Raw genomic sequence first — 18,930 nt, 5'->3', positions numbered from 1 at the left:
ATTGAGCCTCAGCAACAAGTGGCGAACAATGAGCTCCTCAGCAGCCTCAACACTTCTGTCACAATGGGCAGCAGTGTGGCCTAGCGTGCCACTTCAGATCTCCCTCTGCGACCTCAGCAGTGGCTCCTCACCAGCTCCAATGCTTCTGTCACAACAGGCAGCGGCGCAGTCTAGCACACTGCTTTGAAGTTCCCTCATGCCTTCACCCCTGCCAGCAGCTCCTTGTCTTGGTTACAGGGGATTACTGCGGAGGCGGTTGACCTCCAAGGGGTGGTTGTTGCCATCTCCCCCCCCCCCAGTAACATCACAGTGTCTTCAGCTAGCTACCACCGTGGCTGCTTACCTACCCCTGTAAGTCCCGCTGCACTGGTTGTTCCCAATGGGGAAAACAACTTGAAAATCTGCAGTTCCTGCAAAAAGATCAAAGCCACTCCCACCTCCACCCAGATCGGACACAGTTCCATTATCAAGACAAGTGTCAGGGCCTTCCTTGAGCAATACAGAGGCGGAGACAGCAATAGCCCACCTCTCTATCCACAGGCAAGAGGTGACTGAGGCATGTATACTTGTGGGCATGGTTGCTTCAGAAGACCTAGCAAAGGAAGGGAACAGGCAGGAGTGCATGATCTGGCAAGACCCAGCTAACCAGAGCAGAGCCACAGGAAAGAACTCCCACAGCACCCCCTGCAGAACACAAAGGGACCAAGAATCCCTGTCTGCAGAGGAATGCATCCAACCTCATCCTTCCTTACATTCCATCTTTTCTACAATGTCCTCTCCAGAGGTTTTTTCAGGCTTTCAAGATGACCCATGTCTCTTCAAACTATGCAAGAGGCAGGGGGAGGGGCAATGACCTATCTTCAGTCTTCTTGCTCCCATACTCATCAACTGCAGGGGGAGATCCCCCTTCATCAGCATCCCTGTTCTCATGCTCAGCCTATGCAGCTGCAATTGTCTTCTCAGATGCTCCAACAATGAAGGATCAACTCAGGGAATCCTATTTGATGGACCTAGCCAGAGACCTTTTGCCCCCATGCAATGCCCTCCAGGGGACGCCGCTGCATCAGGACTATCCGCCCAAGCCCCATCTAGGGCGCAGGTAGCACAGGGTTCCTCCATAACCCATTCATCTTCAAACATGCGACCATTACCTAGCCATGCATCACCAGACCCCTACTCTGCCACCCAGGCAGGCATCCTCACCCTCCAGATGATCCAGGGATGGACCCAGATGATGAGTTAATTCTCCTAAATGAAGAAGAGTGGAGTGAGGATTCTGAAGAGGTGTTGACTAACAGGATCTTTCAGGAAGCTCACTTTCTTCCCCTCCTATGCAAGGCAATGGAAGCATTGAGTCTAAATTCCCTGGAAGAACCTTCAGCCCCCTCAGCATCTCTAAAGTCTCAGCGACATGTCCAGATCCAAAGCCCAAGTCAAGGGTACTTAAGCTCCTATCATTACTATCCAAAGTAATCAAATCTGAGTTTGACGTTCTGTTGCAGTCCAAGAAGTTAGTGCCAACCGCTAACAAATATTATACTCTAGAACAGCAAATTTCATCAGCTGAAAGTTCCACTGGTGGACTCCCCCATTGTGAATTTACTAAATCCGTCCTTGAACCATAAGGACTTGGACGCCCATCTCAAGGACCCAACAGAATGCAAAATGGATCAGGGCCTCAGGAGGATCCACGAGGCTAGCATGCTTTCCATTCGGGCAGCAGCAGCCTCCTCAGTGTTTGCAAGAGCCTCCCTCCTCTGCTTAGAAGACCTCCTAGACAGTCCATAGCAGGACCCGGCCCTAATCCGCAGGACTCTACTGAAAATCTCTTGAGCGGTGACCTTCATGGCAGATGCATCTATGGACAACATGCAGTTTTCAGTCAGGTCACTGGCAGCTGGCATTTTACTTGAAGAACGCTGTGGTTGCACCATTGGGATGCTGACACTACAGCCCGCTCTAACCTTGCCTCAAGTCCTTTCAAGGCTCCAGGCCAGCAGGAGGACAAAGGAGGGCCGTTCCAGCTGTCCTTTCTGGAATAGACAGCTGTCAGCTCTTCACTGAGACAGCAGTGTCGGTGGGGGTGCAGGCAGGGCTGGAGATTCCTTGGTAATTGCCAGGCCGTAAGTCCTCAGTCGGCAGCTTGGCTATAAATCTGCCAGGCTAGCAAGGAGGAAGCAAGATAAGGGCAGAGGCCGTTCAAAGCTTACATGCCAAGCCAGAAATCCAGAAGAGACGTCAGTGAAGGTCTGGGTCTAGTTTGCCGAGAGATCAGTCCAAGTCAAGGTTCAGGGGATAGAAAGCCACACAGTGGTCACGCCTGACATTGTAGTCAGCAACAAGCTGAAGCCAAGGTTTGTCTTTTAAGGAGCAGGTTTGTCAGCAGGTGTGAGCCATCAGCGTTTTGGCCTTAAGTGGACAGGCCTGCCACTCTTCTGCCTGACCTTCTGTTGTCTACGTTCTGCAGGTGAGGGGGGAGTATCCTGTTCACTGTCTGCGTCTGGCTGAAGGGCTTCAGCTGTGCCTGGGGTGCTCTGCAGCTGAGGGGAAGAAGGATCTGGGTTCTCAGGAGTTTCCTCCATTTCTCCTTCTGGGTCTGCTGCTTCTGGGTCTGCTGCTGTTACTCCCGAGTCATCCTCGTCTGATGAGTCCTCTGACGGGGCCATGACAACAGCGCAGCCAGGTCAAGGGTCAACAGCATTTCTCCAACAGATCTGGGTTCGGAACCCAGTCACGGGGAACTAAACATCAATTCTGATGCCAGCACCACTTCAGTGGGAGGCTGCCTCCAAAGGTTCGCTTATTGATGGGCAGAGATTTCATGAGAACAATGGGAGCTGCATATTCTCCGGTATAGGTTATGGCTGGATTTCACATTCCTCCCCTACGAGATTCATGCCATCCCCTGTGTCAACATCTCTAGGCAAAAGGGAGAGAATCCAACCGGCAATTTCCCACCTACTGCAAATTGCAGCAATAGAACCTGTCCTGTCAGGGGAGAGATTCTTGGGAAATTATTCTTCTTTATGGTCGCAAAGAAAGATGGCTCGTTCAGGGCGGTGCTTGACCTGAAGAACTTGAACAAGTACATAAAATACCACAGGTTTCGCATGGACACGTTGATGTCAATTGAGGCTCAGAGATGGGGAGACTTCCTCACCTCAATCGACCTGAAGGAGGCTTACCTACATGTCCCTATCTTTCTACCTCACAGGTGCTACCTCAGGTTCGCAGTGGGAGAAAACCACTTCCAATACAGGGCCATGCCCTTCGGTTTGTCGTCTGCCCCTGTCGTCTGTATTCACAAAGATCATGGTTACCCTGGTGGCACACCTCAGGATGCAGGGAGTCCATGTATTCCCTTATCTGGATGATTTCCTGATTCAGTTGCCATCGCTCCACAAGGCCTGGGAGGACCTGCACATCATCTTGGCTTGCCTGAAGGACCATGGCTTCTTGATCGACCTAGCCAAGAGCCAGCTATATTCATCCTGTTACATAGTACATCTTGGGGCCACTATAGACTCACAGCAGGGAGTTATAAGATTGGCACAGGACAAAGTAAACAAGATTCAGACAGCAGTATCACATCTCCTGTCCTCCCCGTCAGCAGATCTCATGCAACAGCAGCGACTCTGGGGTTGATGGTCTCAACCTTCCAGAGTGAGATAGCGATCAGACAACACCGCAGATTGAAACCATCACTGGTGGTCTATCAGTCCCTGTGGTGGTGGGCACATGAACCCAATCTGCTCAGGGGTGTACCATTCCGGGATCCCCCATGGACTCTTATCACATCGGACCCCAGCCTCATGGGCTGAGGAGCCGTATGCAATGGCCAGATCGTACAAGGCACATGGTCACCACAGGAATAATCACGCCCCATCAACCTCCTAGAACTTTGTGCAATCCGTCTAGCACTCAGACACTTCAGGGAGTCAAGGCAGTTGGGGGTGGTTCTTGTCAGAACAGACAACATGACAGCCAAATCTCATTTAAACCGTCAGGGAGGCACGCACTCAGCCCACCTCCAGAGGGAAGCCTCACTTCTGTTCCAGTGGGCAGAGGAGCATCTGGACTCTATCCTGGCCAAATACCTGAGAGGGGAGGACAATGGACAAGCAAAGTGGTTGAGCCAAGCAAAAGTCCACAAGGAGAATGGAAGCTTCACCTGTGGCCTTTTGGGAAATGGTGGCACACTTCGGAAGAGTGGACCTCTTTGCCATGCCCTTGAACCGCCAGGTAAAGAGGTTCTTCGCCAGGTATGCAATGCCAGAGGCGGAAGGAATAGATGTTCTGATGTCCCAGTGGTTTCCAGGACAGCTATATGCCTTCCCACCAATCCAGATCATTTGCAGGGTGATCCAAAAAATTAGTGCCAAGAGGGCAACAGTTCTACTGGTAGCTCCATTTTCGCCATGGAGACCCTGGTTCCCGGAGCTGCTTGATTGATCAGTTGACGTTCCGTGGGAGATTCCCCTCAGGGAAGTCCTATTATCACAAAGGCAACTTCACCACCCAGACCCGGGGTGGCTGGCACTTCATGTCTGGAAATTGAGAGGCAACATCTCCTGAGGAAGGGCATTCTGCCTTGAGTAGTGGAAACAGTGATGGCCTCCAGGCATCCATCCACCATTTGGATATATGAGAGTACATGGAAGGCTTTTTCCGCTTGGGCGCAGGAGAGGAAGATATTCCCTAGGAAAGCAGGCATTAATGAAATCCTCTTTCCTACAAGATGGCTTATTGTTGGGACTCAGGCCGAACACCCTGAGACACCAGGCTTCAGCCCTATCATCTCTCCTGTCCAAATCCCCAGACAACCCACTGGGATCTCATCCCTATCTGAAGCATTTCTTATGCAGAGCAACATATCTGTGCCACCTACAGTGCATCGCTACCTGACATGGGACCTGCACAAAGTGTTAATGGCACTCCAAAGATCCCCATTTTAACCACTCAATAAAGTCCCTCTTTGTCTACTGTCCTTTAAAGTCTTGTTCCTTGTGGCCATTTCCGCGGCCTGTAGAGTGTCTGAGCTGAAGTGTCTGTCGATAAGCGTTTCTGTGTGTTTCATAAGGATAGAGTCATTCTCTGCACTATCCCTTCATTCTGCCCTAAAGTAGTGTCTACCTTTAACTCTCAGCAAGAGCTAGTGCTCCTTTCCTTTTGTCCTAATCCATTTCATCCCACAGAAAAGGCACGGTACTCACTTGATGTGAGGAGAGCCCTTAAAGTATATATCTCTAAGACAAAATCCCTCTGCAAAACAGATAGCTTGTTTGTGTCCTTTCACCCAGCGTCATTGGGTAATAAGGTTTCCACCTCAACACTAGCTAGGTGGATTAAGGCATGTATCACATTGGCATATGCTTCCCTGAGACTTGGCCACCCCACCAGGATAATAGTCCACTCCACTAGAGCGGCAGCCATGTCAGCAGCATTTTCCCATAATGCTTCTCTCCTGGAAATTGTTGAGCAGCTACATGGGCCACTTCTAATACGTTTATTGAGCATTACAAGATAAATGTGTATGCATCCACAGAATAATAATAATAATATTAAATTTATTAGTCGCCCATCTGGCTGTTTGTCCAGCCACTCTGGGCGACATACATGATAAAAAAACAATACATTAAAACTTTAAAATTTAAAATCATAACAGTAAAAACCTAACCCACCCCAAAAGCCTGCCTGAAGAGCCAGGTCTTCAAGGCCCGGCGGAAGCTCATCATAGAAGGGGCATGGCGGAGATCATTTGGGAGAGAGTTCCACAGGGTGGGGGCCACTATTGAAAAAGCCCTCTCTCTAGTCCTCACCAGTCTAGCTGTTTTAACCGGTGGGATTGAGAGAAGGTCTTCTGAGGCTGATCTTGTTGAGCGGCATCCCTGAAGTGGCCTTTGGGAGGAGAGTGCTATAGCACGTTCTCTCAGACCAATAAAGTTTCAGCCCAGCATTATTCCCACCTTACATGGGTCAGCTTTGGTATGTCCCACCTGAGGTCATCTTTCCATGCATAGGAGAAGAGACATTTGGTCTTACTGTGAAACGGTCTTCTCTGAGCATGTCAAAGATGACCTCAGGACCACTCCCTAGGAGGGCTGGGCTGCCATTGTTGTTGCAGCGTAGGCCGTTAGCAGAGAGTGCTTGAGTGCTGTTCATTTTTCTTCATTTTTATGTGGTTGCTGTCATCTACTTGTACTATTGGCTTGTTCATCAAGAACTGTGGCAAGAAGCTATGGAGAGCAGGGAGTCCCTGCAAAATTGAACAGCACTCTTTCTGCCTGCAACAGCTAGATGTGGCTAGCTACCCACCTGATGCCTTCTTTGACATGCACAGTGAAGGCCATTTCACAGTAAGACCAAATGTCTCATTTGTTCAAATGCTAGATACTCTTTCTATCATTATCTAGGAAAGACTTTTAAAATTTGTCATGTATGGAAAAATTATATTTAGTTTTGGAGAATAATGGAACCAAATATCCACTATTCAGGATAGACAAAAGGAAGTATTATTCCATGCAGTGCATAGTTAAACTATGAAATTCATTGCCATAAATTATACTGATGGCCACCAACTTGGACAGCTTTTAAAAGGGTTCTCGGAGGATAAGGCCATCAGTGACTACTAATATTGCAGCAGCCAAGGTCATCTTAACAGGAATGATGGTTCTTGGAAACTTGACTTCTTTAACACAGAAGTCAAACTTTGCTTATAACTAATTGTAAATAAAAGGAAAAAAGGAGCAGGGAAATCCCTGTTGATTTCACTTACCATAATACTCAATAGGAGTTACACAAAATAAAATCACTTTAGGCCTCTCCCTCTGTCAGTCCCAAACCATTCTCCTTAAATAAACAACACACAGTTTCAACAAGTCATGGTGGTTATATTATCTCCAGACAGTATTGGAGGCAGTATGCCTGAATACCAGTTGCTGGGGATCACGAGTGCGAGAGGCCTATTGCATTCATGTCCTGCCTGTGGACTTCCCTAAGGCATCTGGTTGGCCACTGAGAAGAGGATGCTGGAATAGATGGGCCGTGGGTCTGATCCTGCAGGGTTCTTATGGCTCCTTGTGGCTTATCCTGTCAGGATCTGTGGGCTCAAGGACATTCTTTACCCCTGTTTGACTCTCACATAAACTGGAATGCAGCTAATGTGCAGTAGGAGTGGGGCATGGTACATCTTGAGATCCAGTGGATATGCTGAACATATCTTGAAGTGCAGTAAAAAAAAGGGCAGGGACAATCAACACATTTCTTGAAAGTACTGTTTATATAATAACTGCACTTTTTCTTGGTTGACATATGGATAGAACTGGTATGGCACAGGGGAATAAACATAGTTCTTAGGTAAATTTATATTTTTAAGTAGCCTGTGGCTTTACTAGTCCTGATATATTTTTTTAAGCAATTTAAAATCCAGTTAAGGCTACATAGTGTTTACAGCACTATAAAAGGTTTGCATGAACTTCTAAATTGCGCTGCACTCACTTTTTATTAGCATTCTGCATGTGAATGCTACCACATACTACTTAAAATGAACACAATGGCAAAGTAATTTATCATATTATGTTACCTATCATGCCTGATACTATGTGTTTACTGCTATATCCAGCTAGGTCCAAAAATTGCTTTTGGGAATGAAAGATGTCCCCTAACCAAGATAAACTTTTTCTGCTGAATTTAATTTGTTTCCTTAATAACATTAGACAGGCTGATGTTAAAATAAATGCAATAAACCTTAGTGTCTAGATCTCCCCTAAATGACTATGTGAAACTGGGTGGAATTCCAGTCAATTTTTCATGCTGCAGTAATTAGCCATGGTGTCTTTTTTGTTTAATTAAGACAGTGGTTCTCAAACTTTTTTGGTTTGCGGCGTACTGTAAAACATATACAGTACTTCGTGTACAAAATTAAAAATATATTAATATATTTTAAACTATGCATAAAAACAACTGTAGAAAACTATTACCCTATACAAATGGTTTCTTCTCATTTTTAAAATATACTTTCATAATATTTGAGGCACACCTAGCCACCTCTTAGGGCATACCATTTGAGAATCACTGAATTAGGAGATGGCCACATAGCCTGTGAGGCAAGTGTTGCACCATTATTAATAGACCAAATATTAAGCCTGATGTCATCAGGGAAAAAGGAATTAAAGAGAGCAATTCCCTATAGAAGAGCAGTTCTACTCCTAGGATTGGCAACAGGAAAAAGAGCCTTTTCCAGGCTCTGGCCCCGAGAAGCCACCTGGAGGCAGAATGCTTTTACCTCTATCTGGGTGCAGAACTGCCTGCTTTTATTTTCAGTCTAACCATTCTGTCAGGTCAACTGAAAGGGAGTAATGTGAGTGTTGTAGTTGCTAGGCAAATTTAACCTTTTAGGCAACTGAAAACACATCATCCTCTTTAACTTGTGAAAATCTACAGGCTGAGAATGAAGAGAGATAGTGAGATGCCTGAGTGGGGTTCTGGTCAACACTGTTGCACACTAATGGAAGTAAGGACAAAATCACAAACAGCAACATTTTAATAATGCTGGTGCCAACTTGTTCAATCATGTGTCCACTTTCCATTTTAAAATATAAAATGTTCTACATAGAGCTGAAAAGGAAGTTTGGGCGGTGGGGAGGAGGGACAGCCAAGATCATATCAGGTCTAGTTTTCACTGAAGTGGCCAACCTGTGTCTGAGTTTAGAAAGCCCACCTGGATAAAAGTTCATATAACTGAATGCTCCTCTGTTAAAAAAAAACTGCAAAGTTCTCTGTTCAGGCTTTTTTGTTTTTATTTATATTGAGGAGCATACAGTCATGTGAGCACCAGTCTGCCACCTAAAGTGGTACAGCCCAGACACAGGTTGATCACCTCAGTGAGAGGTAGACTATAGTCCTGAGTACTCTGTTGTTTATTTTGCATGTTGAAAGCATGCTGTACACTTTTGGAAACTTAGGTATACAAGTTGGTGTTGTTGGGGTGCGGGGTGGGTAGACTTAGCTTTAATATTTGCACTGCCAAAGTAGCATGTTAAGGGAGAGTAGATAAGCTCCCAGGATGTCTGTGTGTCCTACTTTATAGAAAACAGCCCTCTATTTGAAGGGCTGCCTGATCTGGGTCAAAGATAAAAAGGCATAAGAAGAGATATTGGGGCCTTGAAGTTGCCCATCAAAAGTTAACTTGTGTGCCTGCTAAGTCTGCTATCTAGTCACAATCTTCACCTCTACAGTGATATGTAATTCTATTTAAATTATAGCAGTTATTTTTAAATTTTCATACAGCATTTATAAATGTTATGCATATCCATGTCCTTTTTTTTGGTGATGCATTTTCTTCTTTTTTTGGCATTGTGTAAGTGGCCACCCTACAACCTTTATTCCCTATCATGCCCAGTTGTGAACAAGCTGCCTTAAACGGCAGAGGCACCATTGGGAAGCACTGTGCCCAGCATTATGTCCTGCCAATACAGTAAAAGGAGTTCAAAGGCTTAAGCTGTAAGATTCTGTGTTCTTCAAAGAGAGGCAAGGACAGCAAATGGAGAGGGGAATCCATGATTTGATTGACTTGTATGTTTCAGAAATATGACTTGACCTGCAAATAAGCTACACACTTGGAGATCTTTGGGCAGCAAGCAACTAACAAATCTTGACAACAACAATACTTTTCTCCCTTGTATAAAGTTTGAAAGAGGCTTTATTTTGCTTTTTTAATTAAATATTTGTTCAAATTATATTTTGTCTTTTGACCTCTGTTTCTAGAGCTGCTTGCTACAAGTAGCATTTCCAACATTCACCAAGTTTTGCCTTCTTGCCTTACCTTGCCTTTTGAAAGCTGTGTAGAAATGCAGGCAAAGGTTGTTTTATCCTCAGATAAGTTACTGGAGAAATCTTTCAAGGCAAGAGAGATAAGAATTATCAAATTTCCTAATATATACTGCTACGTCCAACTTAACCGTTTTTTTGTCCAGTTTTTTTTACTCGAGGAGTTTCAGGACTTCTCTAGAAGATGAGACTTGAGTTACATTGTTTAAACTTCAAAAACTTTAAACTAGAACATATTCTTTCTTTTCATAATAAGCTCAAAAGTAAGCAAGGCAGCCCCTGTATCTGCAAAAAGAGACCACTTCTGATTTTTCTTGTATCAGACATAGAAAACCAGGACAAAGGATCAAAAGTCAGACATATCCCTTGAAAAATTGAGAAAATATATGCCTTGGAATGTTGTGACTTCAAGAATGCTTAAAATGACATTATTTTAATATTTTTCTCTATAGATGTGAAAGACTAATGCACAAAAATCTAAAATATTCAAAATTACTCATACTCATACTCTGCTTCTCTTTTCTTTAAACCACCCTCTCCAATTTGTATCATCAGCATAAAACCTAGACTTTGCCCTACATTGAAAATGAAACAAAAACTTGCATTGCTTGATGATGATGATAATGATGTATATTACATGTATAATCTACCTCTCTTCCATCGTGGTACCTAAGGTGATATACATGTGGTTCCCAGGTGGTCACGCATCCAGCCACAGATCCACACCAGCTTAGCTTTAGCAAAATGGTGGTTTCATGTGCCTTCAAGTTTGCCCTGCACCTTCTGTGATAAGAAAGGTAGTTATGGTTACCAGGGCTTCTTACTGTTTGTTTTGTAGCATCTGCTCCTTCTTTGACAGAGGATATTGCTGTATTGATCCATGCATTTGTAACTCCAGACTTAACTATTGTAATGCATTCCTATGTGGCGCTGCTCTTCAAGATGACATGGAAACTTGAGCTACTCCAAAATGTGGCTACCTGCCTCCTAACTAGGAATTATTAACATATTCAGCATTTGTTACATCCGCTGCACTGGCTGACAGGGTACTTTCAGTTAAGAGTTCAAGGTGCTGGGTTTAAAAGCAAGGCCTGAAACCCACACATCAAAGAAACCACCCCTTCCTCTATTAGCTCCTATTATAATTCTGTTCCTCAAATCAGGCCCTGCTTTATCTTTCATAAAGTACAAGTAATGCGAAACCTATTTGCATTATCATGATTGTCAAAGGCTGTGGAATACTTCCTATGGAAATCTAAAATTGAGCTTTGTAGCTACCTCCAGAAAAGGTTGCAAGGAACACCTATTTTAGTTGATTTGGTGTGGCTGGCTGGGTGTTAGGATCAAAATCTGAATTAGGAAATGCTGTTTTTGTTTTTAAGATTATTTTTACTATTATCTTAAATATTGTTTTGCTTGCTTGGAAGTTGCTTTGCATCTTTGAAAAACTGGTCTATAAATGTTTTATATAAATAAATTTTAAAAATTAATCTTAATTAAGGATTGTATGTTATATTTTAAGACTATAGTGCTATGCTCATTTACTTAAGTGTAAGCCCCACTGAACAAGGTATGACTGACTTCTGAGTAAAAATGCATGGGATTGCACTACATATGTTTTACATAAGGCCTGAACAGATCAGGCTTCTCCTTGATTACAAGTAGAGAAGCAGAAGCAGATTAGAGTTGCTTCTTCACTTTTATTGAGGTAGTTATACCTACTTTTACAAGATTCTGTGATAGTTTGGGTAACACGTTTAGCATCCCGCCAACCAGGATTATATTAAAATGAGCAGAAGAATTCTAATGCTGTTGCTATTAATACTGTATGAATAACTTATCAATGTTCATCCTTTTCCCTCTGTAACTTTTAAGAACATTTCTCAGTTTATTCATTCTCTGTTGTCTCTTGCAGCTGGCTATGTTAGAATTTCCTCCCAAGAAGCTCTTTGGAAACAAGGATGACCGTGTCATTGCAGAACGTCGGAATCACTTAGAGGTAATACATTTTTTTTTAAATAGCTTTCTGTAGATAGATACATTTACATGGTTCTGTCTGCTTGACCAATAGGAACCATTTCCATGTGGTAGAAATGAAATTGGCAAGTGCACAATCACTACTGCTTTATTTAACATAAGAGATGGCAGCAGTAGATAATAAAGTAATGAGGTATATGCATCAGAAATATTCTTACGGTCTTGTAAGGAAGCATCTTTGCATAGGGAGTATGTTCATTAGAGGGCTTATACATGAGTTGTGTATTTAGAACAGAGAAATGCAAGATAAACAACATTACTATTCTGAATTCATTTATTAACTACCTAATTTTGGGTCACACAAAAAGTAAAGTTAGCTATATAGGTCCATAAGGGGAAAAAAACACAATTTGTATTAGCCCAACAAAATATCACAAATAGTGTGTAAGCTTTCAAGTTCCGCAGAACTCTTAAGACTATGACCAGATGCAGGTCCCATGGCTTCAGCATCAGTGTTCCCCACCCCCCAATACACACAGAGCTTTGTTTACAATTTTTTTAGCCTGATTAAAAGTTCTGCAAGAATAAAAGGTTGCACACAATTTTTTTATTTTGGTTGATCTAATTTTTGCCTTAGTTTTTCGTGTTTCATTGCTGCAATGTAAGTATGAAGAAACCGTCAATTTTTACATGTCATTTGTTTTCTGAAAACATACAAAGCTGCTTGACACAGAGTCAGCCATTAGTCCATCTAGTATTGTCTACTCTTGATGGGCAGCGGATTCTCAAAAGTCTCAGGTCAGTGTCCTGCTTCTTGAAATCCTTTTGGCTGGAGGTGCCAGAGATTTAGTCTGGGACCTTCTGCAACCATAGCATGTGCTTATCTGCTGAGAGATGTCCTCTCCCCAAAAGTCAGTTGTTACCTTGTGGAGATCACTTCAACATCTCCCCTAGTAAAATGTATCTCCCATTTTCTGTTACTATGCCATTCCTTCAGTCAGATTCATTGGGGTTTATTTATGCCCTATAGTGATGCACTGTCTTTTTAATAAGCTGATTTTAGATCCATCTGGTTAATCTGACCAAAAATTGAGAGCATGGAGTTTTTTTATATACTTACATTCTTCTTTTCCTATAGTAGGTAGTGTCAATTGTCAGCAATATTCATTTGTAATGTGTGACTAGAAACTCTTAGATTTTATGACACATTATTAAGTTAATATGAGGAGCTAAAAATGATAAGATTCAGAGACTCGTAGCAGTCGGATGCACCGAATGTTTTAATTTTGAGCTTGAAAGTAGTACTTTTCAGCAAGAGGCAGAAATATTTCCGGGGAGTGGGGAGGACATAATTATACAGTGCTTGTCTTTTAAAACCTATATTCTACTGCTGCTCCTGTGCCATTTTTTCCCCTTCTACCTGGATTTGTCGCATGGGCAATCCTAGCTGACGGGATAGTCTATTGAACAGAATGACATTGAGGCATCATATAACCAATTAATTGTGGCTCTGTACACCTTCTCACATTTGGCTCCATGTATAGAGCACACCAGCTGGCCCCATCCCTGATGTCCATGCATAGACGCCAAAGGTGAGAATGTGGTTTCATGTCCATATAGCAGTGTGCATAGAGATTACTGATCTTGAATTCTCATTTTCATCTTCAATCCAACATGCTGAGATTGGGATGGGTTCAGTTGATGGAGAGGAGTAAGCAGGAGGGTTTACATGACAATGTCACTAGGAGCAACCAAAGCCAATTAGGAGTAAGGAAAATAATTCTTGAATAGGTGACCACTTTTAAAGCAGACATAAAAAATGTTGAAGAAAGGATAATAATAAATAAATAATAAAAGTACTTTCAGTTTAGCCCTAATAGTGGCATATACCCCATCTACAATTGTATAGCTTATCATGAAAGAACTTTTTTTTGTTAAGTTCGGTAGAAACTGAAAAATAAAATTGCTACATTTCCTCCAGCCATTTAAATATTTCCTCCATTTAGCTAGAATCTTACAAGAGGTGAAACTGCTACTGCTAATTATATTATTTTTCATGCTCTTATGGAGAATTCATTTTTTTCGTGTTGTGGATTTATATTCCATTCTCAGTATCTGAATTACATTCCATACTTCATGTATCCAATGGTAATTTAGTGCATGGTTTTGAATATACATTGAATAGCAGCAGATGTAATACTCTGTACTGTAGCAAACTGTTCTGTCTTTGCATGATTCTTGTGCTTACAGTTTATATAAAGCTATAGGAAAATTCAATAATATAACTATAAACATTTAATTCATGGGTCTTAATATATTACTCCTGCTTGAAAAGGCACTATATTTATCCAAAATATTGTATGTTAACTACTGTCTCCCATAAAGTAGAAAATACATCATTCTCTTATTCTTAAGACATTACAAATTTCTAACTGTAGTAGACCACATGTGTCAGCCCCACCCGTCCTTCTCACATTCAGCAGGGAGGTCTGAAGGGAGATTGTATATGGCCCACCAAGAGTTTGGGGAGGCATGGGGACCCCCAGCAAATCAGCAGCATCTTTAATCCCCCAATTCTTTTTTTCAATGGCTTCCTTTCTTCATTGGGCTTCCCCAAGTGGCCTCAGGTAGTTTTCAGCATTTTTTTTTCTGAACTGGGGCTTCTAAGTACACCCCAAAGCATGTCCTTCCTGAGTGCATTTTGCCCCTTCCGAGAACTGATCGGAAGCTATCATAGTTGATTGCTGCTTAAGGCATCACAGCAAGAGATGATAGCACAGCAATCAGCATAATTAGGTCAGCATTGTCGAGTCCTTCTGAATGCATCCCAGCTCTAGCGAATCAACTTACAGAAGTCAGCAAAACACAATCAGTCTATTAGATGCATGCATGAAAATAAAGTAAAAGTGAAATAAATAAAACTTTACTTTGGGGGATTTTTGAGGGGGAGAAAGAGCATAACTGGAACTAATGAAGGACTCATAATATGGAGAAAGATAAACAAAAGCATGAAGTCAAACTACTTAGGATGGAAGAAGAAACAAAAAAGAAGGAAAGGGATCACAAGAAGGGAAAACAGTGAATTTGGTATTAAAAAGGTACTGCCTGTGCCTATTTGTCATCTCTGCCATGAGATCCCTGGAGGGTTGGATATGGGCCACAGTGGCCCCCAGCTCCCCAAAAGATAGTCGTTTGATGTTACATGTATATCAACATTGTGAGTCAGTTAATTAAACATTTCACTATCAATGTATAGTAGATCTGTGTTGCTTTTTGCAGGTCAGATAAGCCTGTAAAATAAGCATTTCTGTCCTCATGACTGATAGATGGTTCCAAGTGCTTCTTGAAGCCAACCAGATGAATTGAATTTCAAGCAGCCCAGTCAGTCCCTTTATTTCATGTATAAGGACATTTCATTCCACAAGCTGACTGCCGCATCAGTCTGAGGTCAATAGGCCAATACAAGATTTTCTTTGTCAAATCAGCTGGCAGCAGCTGAGACTCTGTTTCTACTTGTCACCTAGAGGGATAGTGCAAAAGGACATTAGCATCAGGTGGCTAGCTGTGAAATTTGGTCACTGCTCCATGGTCAAGAAGCAAGGTTTGCTTACCTCTGAAAATTAGCTGTAGATACAGTATCCACATGCAGCTGAGAAGCAGAAAATGACATCCCTGTCATTAAATGTTTATTGCTTCAATGAAGGAATCTTCTCACCTAGTCAGTAGCATAGTAGTATTGTTTGAACTCTCCTGGTTGTTTGTAAACAGGCACCTCAGTCTAGCAAATGTAATTCATGAGTAGAAACAAGTTTCTGTGTAGGGGCTATTGTACTGATGTGTGGGCTGCTGCTGCAGCACATGAAACAACAAACTGCTTCCACTCATGTAATGCATATGTAACTATATCCATTCCCATGTGGTAGTCTTTGCAGATACCTGTGCACAAATAACTTTCCTCCACAACCACATGGAGGGTGTTGTACCTCTCTGAATTGTGGTTTTATAGTTATTTGAGATTTGTGGATTCAGAAATCACTCATGGTTCCTTACCTATTACATCATTTTAGCAATCTGTGAAATCTCTTGCATCAGACTGTGAAGAACTGTGAAAGGATTTTTTCCATATGGGAGCTGAAGTTTTCCAGTTGGAAATTCAAATAAAATAAAAACAGTATAATTCCCCAAAGATTAAGACGTTTTCTATCAGAAAATAGTAACGAAGTAATGAGTTCTATGGCTGCTACTGTCCACAGTAGTCAGACAAGATCTTAAAGGGGAAGTTATAAAAAGTCCTTGCTAATTCTCTGTCAGTAGCTGTGGTACGCCAGTCCAGATTTTTTTTATCATTAATTTTTATTCAAATTTTCAAAGACAAGAAACAAAACAAAACAAAAACAACCAAACAATAAAATAAAATGTTGACTTCCGATTTGTCGCAGATCAGTTATACGTCTACAATATATAACAATCCTATCTCTAAAATTATATTATAAAATCACTTTCCTCCAGTAGTTATCTTAATTAATCATCAAATCTCATAAACATTATTTTATTCTTTCCACAAAAAGTCCAAGAGAGGTTTCAATTCCTTGAGAGAGATATCTTTCAATTTTTCTCCAAATAAACATATCGCTTAATCCATCTAATTCAAATCTGTTAGGCCCAATAATTTCAATAGCCATTCTTCCATTATCTATATTAATTCCATCTTCCATCTTCAATAATCCTGTTAAGTCCAGTAATTTCAGTAGCCATTCTTCCGTTATCAGTATCCCATAATAATCTTGTTGTCATAGCCATAGTCCAAGTAAACATATCAATTAATCCATCTCGTCAAATCTGTTAAGTCCAATAATTTCCATAACCATTCTTCCATTATCAATATTAATTCCATCTTCCATCTTCAATAGTCCTGTTAAATCCAGTGGTTTCAGTATCCATTCATCCATTAGTATCCCATGATGATCTTGCTGTCATAGCCATAGTCATATAACAAGAGTCTGATGGGAATTTCCCCCATCACAAATATGTCCTTGCCATTAATTCTGAATATGTTGTTGAAATATTGTTGTAAAGTCACATCTCTACTCTGGGTGCATCTCTGCTCTGTCACATATTTGTAGTTAATTCCATAACTTTTTTCTATGTCAAGCCCCATCACATCATTCCAGTCAAGAATTCTGAATATGTTGCTGAAATATTGCTGCAAAGTCATATCTCTGTTCTTCTTTTTTACAAAATGCACTGGCTCATTTCTTAAGAGTTTCTCCACTGTCACATATCTGTAGCCAACTCCATAGATTTTTTCTATGTCAAGCTCCATCACATCATTCCAGTCCAGAAAATTATCCAAGACATTGATAACTTTACAACCAAAATCTTCATTAATTTCTTCAGAGACAACGTTGAATTCCAAACAGTAAACTTTATTTCTAACATCCATAAACTCCAAATCTTTTTCCAATTTCACATTTGTTCCAATCTCCAGGGCTTGTAGCTTCCCTATCCCATCAAACTCCTCTCTCACAAAATCCATTGTTTCTTTAAGCTCCTGCGTCATTTTGTTAAATTCAATTTTCATCTCCTGTCTACCCTGTCTCAGGGTTTGTTTCGTTATCTCAATCTCAGCCATTATTTTCTGAAACATAATTTCTTCCATGGTCTCAATCACTTTCCTGGTTGTCTTTCTTAAAACCACAGAAACAAAAATTATTTCAGCCACAATTGGGTTAATGTTCCAGGCTTGCTTATATCAGTGTAGACAAGACAGCCTGCCTTATCTCTATGTATTCAGGAATACAAAAACAAACTTAGTTCCCAACATCAAAACAATTAGTGGCGTCGTGAATAAGCAGATTCGTCAAAATGAAATAGACCAAAAAAAAGTTTTTGTTCCCCCCTCCTCGAAATAGAAATCCCTCTTCCGTTGGTATCTTTAGAATGCACCTCCAGGACAGCTTTTTGCGATAAAAACAAAGATAAGCTTTTTCGATTTCTTTCCTCCTTAATTTCGTTAGTGAAAGAGAAAAGCCATAAACTCACCTAGAAGTTCTTCACAGCTGATTCATTGACAAATCTCTTTTTTGCTACGCCAATTTAAACCAAGTAAAAAAAGAAAATAGAAAGAAGGATGCTTATCTGCCTGTTGAAGTCCGTTTTTCTTTAAAGAAAATATAAACGTGTGGCTGTAATCAGCAAGAGCTTGATGAAAGTCCGTCCGGCATTGCAGTTTGAACCTTCTCTCATGAATAAATGAAACCCAGTCCTCCCCACAAAAACAGGCTTTGTGGTTGATCTCTGCGTTTCTCCCTGACCGGGAGAAAATCTTTATCAGTCAAAAAGAGCGTTGTGACTGATTTTAAAGCTGAAAAAGCTTCTTCTGAGACAAGAGCTCGTCTCAGAGGCAGCACAGGCAAAGCAACCCTTCCCGGAAGTCGGTACGCCAGTCCAGATTGAAGATACAGACTCATGGTATCGAATGCTCCTCTTTCCCAAAAAAATCCCTGTACGTAGATGTTGGGAGAAGGGTCCTTGCCTAGCCTATTCCTTGACATCCTAGTTTTCTATGTGCATGGATTATTTGTTTGCTTGTTTATTTATTTGGTAAAAAAGTACAGTCAGTCATGTGTGCCCCCACCTGCAGTTTGAAGTAATGGCTCTTAGACACGGGTTTGCCAGCTTGAGGTCTCAGAACTAAAGCTCTTTGGCTTATTTTATCAACTTTTAATTTAGTGGTCTATAAGGGCCTGTTGCATAGTAAAGCTCTCAATTAATTGTTCAGCAGTTTAAGTACTGCAATTTAACTTTAGAGCCAGACTTGCTTAATTAAATCTGTCTTGACTGACACAGCCAAGAATTTGTTGAGTATAGTTAATGAATAGAAGTTAATGTTGTTTATCCATCCATGCCATTTGATAACTATAAATAGGGAAATGCTGTCATTATTTGTCTGTTTTTAAAATCCTGGCAGTGTGCATGTATTCAAAGAAAAAAACAAAAGATTCCAAAATTCAATATTAAAATTGCTCCCCTTGAAAAGTAAAGAATTACTTGCTAAGTATGGGAATGTCTTTATCTTTTCATTTGGATTTTTTGTGACATATATGGCATTTTTGTGAAATCTGC

The 18,930-nt window shown here is 41.5% G+C and overlaps 1 protein-coding gene across 5 annotated transcripts in view; it reads left to right on the top strand.

Moving 5' to 3' along the window:
* The window catches only part of KIF16B (kinesin family member 16B), a 198,809-nt gene that overhangs the window by 148,697 nt on the left and 31,182 nt on the right, over window positions 1-18,930 (top strand). For all 5 annotated transcript variants that reach the window (XM_061622598.1, XM_061622596.1, XM_061622599.1 and 2 more), the window contains one exon: window positions 11,744-11,827. In XM_061622598.1, coding sequence (XP_061478582.1) covers window positions 11,744-11,827 — 84 coding nt within the window. The remainder of the gene's footprint in view (window positions 1-11,743; window positions 11,828-18,930) is intronic.

Source organism: Rhineura floridana, chromosome 4 (genome assembly GCF_030035675.1).
Source record: "Rhineura floridana isolate rRhiFlo1 chromosome 4, rRhiFlo1.hap2, whole genome shotgun sequence".
NCBI lineage: Eukaryota > Metazoa > Chordata > Lepidosauria > Squamata > Rhineuridae > Rhineura > Rhineura floridana.
The sequence above is the reverse complement of the archived record's forward strand: the minus strand, read 5'-3'. Positions and strand labels throughout refer to the sequence as shown.